Below are 11308 nucleotides of genomic sequence, written 5' to 3' on the forward strand. Positions count from 1 at the left end.
AAAATAAAAAATTACGACTGATGAAAGGATTTGGTTTGAATTCAGTATCATTCCCTAAGCTGATGGATAGGTTTCTGCAGTATTCTTTAAAACCATTTTTAGGGGCACCTGCTAATTTGTGGTAGTTGTGTGGATTTTGTTGTGTTTTTTTTTTTTTTTTTCTTATAGTCTGATTCAGTAAAATATTTTTTTCCTACTTACTCTGCAGTGAATCTAATGTTCAATGGACTCTTCCATAGTCTGACTTAATTTAATGCCTCTCTCCTTCCCACCTCCCCTTCTTTTCCCCAGCTGGAAAAAGAAAGTTGGGGTTGGTTTTTGTCTTCTGTGAATTCAAGGCCAGAAACCTACAGAAGAGTCTACAAGCAGCAGAATTGGCCTGAGGGATGAGACAGTTTCTTCAGTTTCTTCAATTCTTAGCCAGCATTACCTCTTATTCTGTAATAGTTATGGCGTGCAAAACTGTGCTGCATTTATTACTTACTTTCTCTAGAACCTCTGTGGTAGCCTAACCAATAACTGAGTGGTTATTTATTAATTGGCTTTTTCTTTTGTAGGGCTCAAATGGTATTTTAACAGACTTCCTGAGTTTCTACACGTTACCTTCAACAGTGATGCACCATCCTGTTCATAAAAGCCTGAAAGCTGCCTATTCCTTTTACAATATTCATACAGAGACCCCCCTCTTGGACTTAATGAATGATGCACTCATAATAGCTAAGTTGGTAAGTATTTTTTTCTTCTACTTCTAAGAATACTTTCATGAAAGAAGTAATGGCAAGGTAAGAACTGACAGTAATTTATACATTCCATTGCGTTCTGTTTTGTTTTACTGTCTACAGCACAGTGTATTTGATGAGACTTCAATACAATATATATTGAAATATAAGATGCTGCATTTGGTTTTCCTCTTTACTTTGAGCGATGTTAGTGAATGACAAGTGCATGAAGATGAAAACATTTGTAATAGCTTGAACTGTTCATATATCCAACAGCACACTGGCAACCTTATTCACTCAGTATCAGAAGAATGGAAAGTATCACTAAAATATTTTCCCTTTGAGTTAATAAGTTCTATTAAAAATATTGAATATTAAATATTTTAATATTAAAAATATTTAAAAACTGTCTTGTTACTAACTGCTGCCTGTGAAGGTACGTAGACAACATCACGTTTTAATTTTTAAGCAGTGCTTTGTGTGTGGAATAACACTGAGACGTGATTTAGTTAAATGGAAGGGAAGAGACTGTAAGAGTCCTTGCATAGGAATTGTAAGGGTTTAGGCTTTCATGGGGGTGTGGTACAACACCGTGGCAATATATTCTGTGGTGGAGAGCTGTGCAGGTGTTGCACATCCCAGCACTACCTCCCTGTCCCACAGGAGAGGGGTGAGCAAGATGCTGGGTGGGTGTTTGGCTTTTGGCTGGGCTTAACCTGCCACAAACCATTCTACACTGTTATATCCAAAGAATGTATTTGGAGGATAGAAATCCAACTCAGTAAATTGTTTCCAAGTTGCATGTCAGTTGAATGTTGATGTTTTATTTTCTTATTACAGTATATAAAACTAGCTTAGAACCAAGTCTGGTAAAATCTTAGTAATTACTGGGCAAAATGCCTGACCTCCTAAGTGAAATCCCAAACTTGGAGCTACGCACGTACATTCCATGTGTACTGCATGGGGAGAGTGGTATGATGATCCCCTCCAAACCCTGTTTTGTGGTCCAAGCTGACACTGTTTCAAGGTGTAGGACAGTTCACTTTTGGAGTGCTCTACTGGCAGAGGGGTGCAGCAAGTACCTTTGAACAGCAACTTCTTACACCTCCCAGAAAAGAGTAACCTGAGCCTAACGTGTTGATGTTTAGATAGTGAGTTAAAGCTACGTCAGGGAAATTTAACATTTATTTGAATTTCCAGTGCTTAATTGCAAAGCTTCATCAGTGTGTCTATACATACAGTATATCTGTGTTCTCCCCTGCTTCTCTTCTTCTCTGCTGAGATTACTGCTACTGTCAATGGCTAACTTGGACTATTAAAAAATTTGCTTCTTTAGATGCCAACTGTCAGATCCTTGCCACCTTGTCTTGTTTCTGCACGTTTTTCACAGCACATTTAACTTAGCGTAGCTTCATCTGTGCACAGAATGATCTTTGTGTAAGGAACCTTACTAAATTCACTGTTTATGCTTTGTGACTTTTTCTTTTAAATAATCCTAAACTGATGAAAACCCCCTTTTTGTAACACAGGGTGCTTATTGAAAAAAAAAAAAGCGTAATTTTTATGCTGAGCAAAGAATGGTCTTGTGCTTAAGTAACTAAGCATTACTGTTTTGTAACTGTTATTTTTATGTTAGAATATAGAAGGTCCTCCTGGTGCTCTGCTTTCATGCTGCTAAGACTCCAAGTTCCTAGGTCAGCCTGCCTTGCAGTTAATTGCAAGTAAATGGACTGTTTTATCCAGCCTCCAGGCAAATTCAGCTGTTCATACATGATGCTTGTCATTGTGATGGCTTAACTGGCCTTATTTTTAAGTTGCTTATGAAGAGTTCAGAGTGGGTTGGGATTCAATGTGTTTGTGTTGCAGCATAGTACGCTGTGCTACAACTAAATCAGCAACGTCGCTGCATGCAGAGAGCAAATGGGCTCATTCAGAGTAGTGAATTTGGGAGGTAGAGGAAGATAAGTTGGCAGAGCGTGCATGAATAAGGGAGGGAGCGTGATGTGTCAAATTTGATTTCTAAAGGAAATACCACTTCAGAAAAGGATTAAGGTACAAAAATGTTTATCAATAACAAGTACAAATGACTGAAAGCCAGCATAAGTTGTACTTAACGCAGCCTCATCTGGAGTAGGCCATGTGTGTCAAAGCCCTGTATGTCACAGGGTGTAAAAAATGCGTGTCCAGAAAGATAAAACAAAGGGGGGTGTTTGAGGGACTCTTCAGACCATTTACCTTGGGATACTTTCTTTGTATGTATATCTAATTAAATGGAAAGATTTATTCCCGTATATTTTTTCTTTTCCACTTAATTAGATTAGTCCCTTGGATATCATTATGACTCTGTGGAAAGTATTATTTGTGTGTCATTTGAAACTTCATAAGTGAAATTTTAAAAATGTTTTGCTATTGCCAGAAAGGATTTGATGTGTTCAATGCACTAGACTTAATGGAAAACAAAACATTCCTGGAAAAACTCAAGTTTGGGATTGGAGATGGAAATTTGCAGTATTATTTGTACAACTGGAGGTGTCCTGGCATGGAATCTGAAAAGGTAAGGGACTCTTAAAAAAAAGTTTCTGAACTGTGTTAGGTATAATAATGCTTTCATCTATCCTGGCCAAAATGGGAGGAGTTTAAATTTTTTTCTTCATTTTTTTTAAAGATGTGTTTAAGATCCGTGATTCAGGTGCAGAAAACCAGAAAATAATGTTTAGATTTATTGCTGTACTTGAACTAAAAAACTGCATTTCCTTCTTCCTTTAGGTTGGTCTTGTATTACAATGAGGACACGTGTTTCTAGAACTCTGAGGTCGTCATTTGCGTTAATTTGATCTCCATAACTCTTGGAATGATACTGTTCAAGAGGAGTAAAAGCACAACGTCAGTGATACTGAATAGTCCATTAAACCTGAGCAATGAAGAAATCCACATGTGACCAAATTTATGCATTTTCAGATAAATCAGAAGGTCCTTGAAACTCTTTTTATTGTCCATGAAAAGAATAAAAGCACATTCATTTAAGTTTCAAAGCTTAGCTTGCACCTTGATGAGAAGAAGGTATTTTTTTTCCACTCTGTAGAAAAGACTGTTTTGTACAAACTGAACTTCAGTGGTGGATTAGGGTACAAAAATATTTGCTATTATGTGGATGAACTGCTGCATTTCTATTTATTAAGTGGTGGTGTATGTTTGTCAGTGTAACAGAATGAAGGATACAAACTTGAGTATCTTTGCTATATTTACTTCACGTGGATATCATCATTTGGGGAAAAATCATGAAGTTATGATGCGTTTGTAGCTCTATGAAAGTCCTGGATGTTTTTTGTAACTGGAGCAGTATGACAATGTACTGGTTTAACTAGTGCATTTGTTTCTCCATAAGCAACGCTGCCAAATCAATAAAAATACAGATTTGTACTTTGATCTTCAATAGATCAGTGGATTGATTTAACAGTATCGCACTGTTCAGTGCAGGTGTTATCTATGTTGCCGGAATGTTAATACATTACTGTACTTGATTTACAGTTGTGGCACAAAACCTTAGTTTTTCCTCAGTAGAGTACCATCAGCCTGTGTGTAAAACTAAGAATTTTAGTAGTGCTATCAGGATATTTATAGTTTGAATGTTTTCGATGCTTCTGCAGAATTGCACATATTCCTTTGTCTACTTTGATTTCCTATGAAGTCTGTAATTCTAATGAAAAAGTATCTTGTGTAAATACGTATTCATAAATTGTTCCTGGTAGTGTTTTTATCCTGACTTTGGAACAAGAACTTTTGCTGTGTATGTGGCTGGTAGGTGGAAGAGAAATGCTCTACCCTCAGTCCTTGGAAGCCTGCTCGCTGTGCTTCCTGAAATGTAAGAGGGCTGGTCTTTGTTGTTGGGCAAGCTGTTTTAATTCCCTCCCGAATGCTCGGCAACCAGAATGGCTTCTGAAGCACTTTATATGCGTTCCAGCGTAGTGCAGTGCCGTAGTTAGGTATGGTAGCAGATCTTTCACTTGGCGGGTGCTGCAGTAACGTGAGCGCCGCCAGAAGCTGCAGCAAGAAGCTGTCCTAGCTGAAAGTGCCAAATCGTGGTAGTGAAGCCTCTGTGCTGTAAGCATCTTTTGAATGTGACTTGAATATCTCATGAAATGCAAATGTCTAAGCTTTCCTTTTAAACATGCCTGTACCTAAAAACATCAATTTAGATGGAGATGAATTTGTCTGTTCTTCGTAACTGCTAGCCCTGCCCACCTCCTTGTAGCACTGGGGGTTTTCTTTCTCCCCCTTCTTTTCCTGTGTGTCAATTGTTTGTGGTTTGGTTTCTTGTTGAACAGTGAGAGGATTCTGCCCTAGAGACAGCGATAAATAGCTTGGCTTATTGCATTATAGCTCTGTGCTTAAAGCATCCACCTTCCTTTCCACAAAGGAGGGGACTGAAGGTGTTTGTCTGCCCTCCAGGCATGCTAGGGGCCTGGGGAAAACAAGGGCTTTAAAGGGGATCTTCCAGGCAGTCTGTGCAGATGGAGCTGTGAGGCCTGAGCAGAACTAAGTGCCTGAAAACACAACCGACAGGATAGATACCTGAGGCAGCAACAGGGATTTAATCCCAGCTCCATCCAAGACTTGACCTCTCACCTCCCGGAAGGCGGGACGCGGCCCTGCCTGACAGGAATTCACCTGGGAGCAGGCTGAGGCACGGAGGAGGCTGACACCAGGCCTTGGTGCTTGCTGCCTCCTCGCTTCCCAGGGCAGAGCCTCGGCAATCCTCACCCAGCCGCTAGCGCTGGGGGCGACTGCGTGGCTCTGTCCCGGCGCTGAGGGACGTGGTGCCCGGCAGCGGTCACAGCATGGCTCCCCCTGCTCTGGCCTTGGGTGCTAGGGGAATGAAGGGCTCGTTTGCTCTGCCTTCCCTCAAAAATACAAGTGGAAGAAATGCTAGACAGTGTTTTTTCTTTTCTCTTTTCCAAAATCGAAAGCGGTTAGGCCACGGTGGGACCAAATGCACACAGGCAGAAGGCAGAACTGAGTTTTCTTGTTGCCCATATCATAGGGTGAGTGCAAGTGAAGCAAGGAGTGTGGCCATTCTTCACTAGGGCCATATCCTGGGGAAAAAACGAGTTTGAGGTGTGCAAATTTGTCTCTTTCTGACTAGCTGGATGTTAACTACAGGAAGGGGACGGAGTTGTGCTCCTGTTGAAGCGTTGCAGCGCTGTAGCTGACAGAAAAGTTCCAGGGCCAGAGAGGACGAGGGATGAGGGCACATCTGAGCCTAAGCTGGGGCAGCCCCTGGGCAGTCCTGTGCACAGAACTGCTACCTAGTGGCTGTTTAATCCAAAACAGTCTCTTCTGTCCCTGCTGAGTGCTTCAGCCTTTTGGCTGAACCTGCTCTTTTAACTCGAGTGCTGTGTGAGCCTTGGCGGTGTCCCAGCCTGCACCCAGGCGGTCAGGCAGTTACTTGGAGGTGGAAGTTGTGGCCGCCCGCCCTCGCTTCCTGAGCAGGGCCTTAACTAAAGGGCACTGGCATGGGTGCTGCTGTCAGCAGCTCTGACAGAGGCTCTTGTGCTGTTCCACATGTTGAACCTGCACGTGCGGTAGGTTTTGAACAGCTACCAGGTAAGACCCTTCAAAAACTAATAGCTGGTTTCAAAACTGGCAAATCTGAAGGCGTTTTGAAGGCTCACTCTACCACCTTTCCCATTACTCTTTTCAAACATCCTGCGTAATTTCTTTTCTTTGGTAACTTTGCAGAGGGGACACAAATCCCTTGGGAGAGCTACAGAGCTGGGCAGGCAGCAAGGTGCTTGAAAAGATGACTGCTGTGCTTTGTTCTTTACCAAAGCTAATCCTCGTGCTCTTCTTAGAGACTAAGAGCTAAATGTTACAATTAGCTAGCATGGGAATTAATTACACTAGGTTCTAGCATGCCTTCAAAATTGTATGCATCTAAAAAGCCAAAGCAGATGACCTCTGTGAAGGACTATGAAGCAAGGCAAAATAAAATCACCTCTTTCCTTGCCGCCCTCAGCAAGGGAGGGCAAATTTCTGGCATTGAATGCCTTTGTTTTGTTTAAACTTCAGGGAGCATGACAACTACAGAATCATGGCTACTGCCTCCCTTCATAGTCAGTATCGTGAGCTTAAGACACTTCTATCTAAATCCAAACTCCAGATGAGCTAGCTGATAGCACTGGGAGGCTAGACTTGCAAAGCTCTGAAAACCGCAACATGTAAAACCCATCTTTGCGAAACAAGGTGAAACAATTAAGCTATTTTGCTCTTTTACAATACCATAGAATTCACTTTTGCTTATAACATAGAGTGCCAAATAAACTCCTGCGCTGTCGATTTTGATTGCAGTTTGAATTGCAGTACTAGTTCCTTTCCTTCCTACAAAACAGCTGTCTCATTAGGAAACTGTTCATAGACCTCAGCAAAAGGAAACTCCAAACCTTTTAGTCTTGTGTAGCAACTACAGCTGTCATCTGCTACTTTACATACAACAGGCCATGGCTGAATTTCCTGGGGAATAACGTTAGACTCCATTTAGAAACTGAGTTTAGTTTACATTTTCTCACAGGATATGTGTGTTAATAGTTTACATACAGAAGTGTGTGTGTTTTGGTTTTGATTTTTTTTTTCCAAATGCAGTAGTAATTTTGTTCTGCTCTATGTATGAAAATAACCTTTTTCCTTCAGCATATTGACCACCAGGTAGAGCTGGAACCCAAGCCTGCATACATGCTTGACCAAACCAAGATTCTTGTTCAGCAGAGGAAAGGATGAAAGTTCAAAAGGGAAGTCTGCCTGTGCTGTTACAGCTCTTTACTTGAAACAAGCATTGAACCAGCTTTAAGAGTTATACTGGCATGGACCTTTGTTTAAATAAACTTTCAATTTTGGTATCAATTTTTTTTGAGTAATTACACTTAATTTGAATCAGTTTTAACTGAGGCATGTTCATCTGTACAAAAATACAAAGCTTGCTTAATGCTTTACATTAATTCCAAAGCTGTGCTTATTAATTACTCCAGGATATTCATTACCAATTTAACTTTGTGATCTCCAACTGCAAATTAAATATTTATCCCCAGACAGACTCATAAGTTTGAACAATATTCTTTATTAAAGCGGAGAGAACCTCGGGTGAATGCAACACAGATGAGTTTGTCGTATCACTTTAATTGGAAGAACCAAACTGAAGTCATTCATGCTGAAAAAGCTTTTTTCTTTTTGCGAGGTGGTTTCTTGATCTTATTTGGATTTGGAACAACTTTCTTGATTTTCAAAGGCTGTAAAATCACATCCGAAAGATCGCACTGATTGCTGTCTGTACGCTTCCGCTTCTGGCTTGTGTGCTCATCCTCTACTGTCTCCTCAAGCTGCTCAGGTTCATGAATTTCTGAAGAATCTGCATTTGCTGCGGATCCTTCAGCTCTATACTGAAACCATGGCACTTCCAAAGCTGGTATCTTTGGAATTATTGCTTCTATTACATCAGTAAATTTATCAGACTGCCTTTTAAAGCCCAGTGCTAAAACGGATGTTAAGCCAAGAAGTGGTGCTATCGTTTCACTGAGTCGGGGAACCTGGCCTGCTGGGGTGTCTCGACTTGCGCTCAGCTGGATAAGGTGCGATGTGATCATGGCAGGCTTTGCAGATTTGCACACCAGCAGAAGAAGCAGCTCATTTTTTTCCAATCCTTTTGTAACTTCATTAACTCCAATCGCAAGTTGTCTTCTGATACTTATGTCAGTCCACCCTGGTGCTTGTTGATTGCCTTCTGTTTCCTCTGCTGTAGGGAGCTCATTGTTGCTAGCATCACACTTTCTTTCCATCTGTTTTTTTGTACTGGAACGCTTTTTCTTCCTTGGAGCCTCTACCTTTTTAAGTCCGATTTGTTTAATGCTTTCTTCTAAAGTCTGTAATATAAAATGCATGTTATCTCCATCTATGGTTTTCCACTGAATATCGAATGGGTTGTCTAGACAATTTTTTACAGTGGTTTTCTTTGCTTTACGAAGTGATGCCGTCCCTTGCTGAATTACAGACATCCTGGGGTTCTTTTGTGTTTTGCCACTCTAGCTGTGAAGGGAAGAAAAAGGTAAACAGTGTTTAAATATTGTGCTGCTTGCTGGGGACTTCATTACCAGAGCCTTCTCTTGGGAATGCAGAAGAGAAACATCACATCTCAAAATGGTACTTCCAACTGGCACCTTCTTCACACTAGCTCAGTGCTAATCCTTAACAAATCTTCCACAAGGCACAGGTTGCACCTTTTTTTCTCTCTTTTTTTTTTTGTTTTGAAGAGCAGGCTCTAGAGCAAGGCAACACCAGTGACAAGAAACCCTTCTGAAGCTGAACCTGAATGAAAGCAGCTAGCTGTTCTGCAGATTAAAAACAGAAGTTGATGGATCACTTCTCACTGTTGCACAGCTGCATTTTAGAGCTATTATGACGTGAAAAAAAGCTGCAAAATCACGACATGAAACAAGCTCCACATTCTTGAATTAACATTTCATAAACTTTAATTTGCCTTTTCATTCTTTAATCTTACACCTGCATACCTGCATTTAGATCATACCTGCAATCATACCTGCATTTAGTAGGTATGATAAAAGGCTGCAGAGTGTTAATTATGCTTTTGATGAAGGGAGGCTATCCTCTGCAGGCCTCCAGGAAGTTCAGAAGGGGTCTTTCACTTTTATGTCACCTAGACCACGTGTTTTCGTGAAAAATCAAACTGGTGCAAAGAATGGACAGTTGTTCTAGCTCTGATCTACCTAGTTGAGATCACGAGTCAAGACATGACAGCGGGTCTGCCTGCAGGCCCTGTTCACTCCTTAAGTCCCCAAACTCACACTTGGGTTATGCCATCCTCTTGCCAAGCTACGAGGCCTTTATAGTTATACAGCCCAGCTTGCACAGGAGGAGCAACTCAGGAGAAACAAAACACGCCTGTGTCCTTAGGTATCCTCCTTACCCAAGCAGAAGTGTGTGGTTTGAGTGCCGACCTTGAGATATTTACAAAATGCCATCTTGTCACTCACATCAATTCTCTATGTACTGGCAATTAGCTAAAACAACTAAAGGATCTTACACGTTTTGTAGCTGTGGCAGAGGGACGAGGAAACTCTTATCATAGTGAAGTAAAAAGTAAAATAAAAATCGGTATTGTTGCTTTTAAAGCCTTTCAGTGATGACTGATGGCCTACAGCGGGTATCAAGTAAAGGCAGCACTAATGTATGGGAAGGAAAAAACACGGCAGATTTCACAGCCGAAAGACTGCCTTTTTCTGCTGCAAAACTGCATTTTTCCTTTCAAAATGGACGCTACCGAGAACAAGGAGTGCATAGGGACGGGAATTAAAGCGCCAAGAGGAAACCCAGCGCCCTCCACGCGGTGCCAGCCTCGGGCCCCTCGCTTCCTGCAGGGGGGGCCGGGCAAAGCTGGGCCTTCCTCCACCTACCTCCGGCCGAAAAAAAAACCACCCCGCGTCTCCACACCGCCGCTCCGCGATCGCTCAGCGACAGCCTTCCTCCAGCTCCTGCGGTGACGAGAAAAGCAGGGGAGCCAACGCCGCTTGCTGCGCCGCCAACGCGAAGCGGCTGAGAGCGGGGCCGCCCTCCCCGCAGCCTTGGAGCCGTGCCCGAGCCTCGCAGCCCTAAAACCCCGTCTCGGTCCCAGTCCTGGTCCCGGTGCCGGTCCCCGCCCGCACGTCCCGACCCCACGCGGCCCCAGCACGGCGGCAGCTCCCAACCCGACTCGTCCCGCCCCGGGGAGGGCGGTGGGGCCGGCAGCGAGAGGCGGCGCCACGGGGCGGTGGCGCAGTGCTGCCCTCAGCGGGCTCCGTGGGGTTTGGGGCCGGTGTTTGGGGTGGTAGTGCTGCTGCTGGACGTGTCTTGCAGCGTGTTTTTATCAGGTAGCGATAGACGGGCTCTGTCGTGTGCGAGCTGATGAAATCGTGGCGAATTAGTGAGGATTTCGTGGTGGCTTCACCGCAGCTCTCAGTGCTAGTGCATGAAGCATCGCGAGCACACACCATATTCTAACGCTGGTGAGGAGATGAGGCGTAAGGACAAAGCTGAAGGCTCCCCACAGTGCCACAAACCATTAACAGGTGTCCCAGAAGCTCCTTCTGTCCCCATGTGTCCCAGCACGCCGCTCCCCTCGCTAAATGGCAGCCTCTGTGCCTCACCGTGGTGGAGGACGGAGGCCAGGGACTTGTTTTCCCTTGTGTTTTTATCTCCTCTTACTGAGATTTAATACTTTTGTTTTCTCTGCAAGCCTTGGTTTAATTTAATCCAGGCTTGATTTGAGAGGAAACACCCCTTTTACGTGAGTTTACGGAAGCTGGTGGATTAAAAAAGCTGAAGCGTATGGTGTTGTGATTAAAGCCATGCCCGAGGAATGATGAGTACAAGGTACAGAGGGATGAACATAAAGAATTAGTGAATTGATGTAATAGGTAAGTGGGGCTAGATTTTTTCCTTTAATAGGTACAATTGGAGGTCAGTTAATTTAATGTTTGTTGTTCCTTCTGTATTTAGCAGAACAAAGAAAACCCAGCTTCTGTGGGATGCGGCCCCACTGTAGTGGG

General features: G+C 42.9%; 2 protein-coding genes across 4 annotated transcripts in view; one reads left to right on the plus strand and one right to left on the minus strand.

The window, feature by feature from the left end:
- NMT2 (N-myristoyltransferase 2) overlaps positions 1 to 7616 on the plus strand; it is a 31200-nt gene extending 23584 nt beyond the window's left edge. For 2 of the 3 annotated variants that reach the window (XM_068673868.1, XM_068673866.1), the window contains 3 exons: positions 558 to 725; positions 3136 to 3273; positions 7407 to 7616. In XM_068673868.1, coding sequence (XP_068529969.1) covers positions 558 to 725; positions 3136 to 3273; positions 7407 to 7493 — 393 coding nt within the window. In that variant the 3' untranslated portion in view covers positions 7494 to 7616. Of the gene's footprint in view, positions 1 to 557; positions 726 to 3135; positions 3274 to 3485 lie in introns of all 3 variants that reach the window. The other variant, XM_068673867.1, reaches the window with a different exon arrangement.
- A 194-nt stretch (positions 7617 to 7810) lies between these two features.
- On the minus strand, positions 7811 to 10507 carry RPP38 (ribonuclease P/MRP subunit p38). The gene is made up of 2 exons (XM_068673869.1): positions 10178 to 10507; positions 7811 to 8792 (listed from the first exon to the last, which is right to left on the minus strand). Exon 2 carries the CDS (start codon positions 8759 to 8761, stop codon positions 7916 to 7918), a length of 846 nt encoding a protein of 281 aa, XP_068529970.1. The 5' UTR covers positions 8762 to 8792; positions 10178 to 10507; the 3' UTR covers positions 7811 to 7915.
- Between the last annotated feature and the right edge of the window lie 801 nt (positions 10508 to 11308).

This window comes from Anas acuta, chromosome 2, assembly GCF_963932015.1.
Source record: "Anas acuta chromosome 2, bAnaAcu1.1, whole genome shotgun sequence".
NCBI lineage: Eukaryota > Metazoa > Chordata > Aves > Anseriformes > Anatidae > Anas > Anas acuta.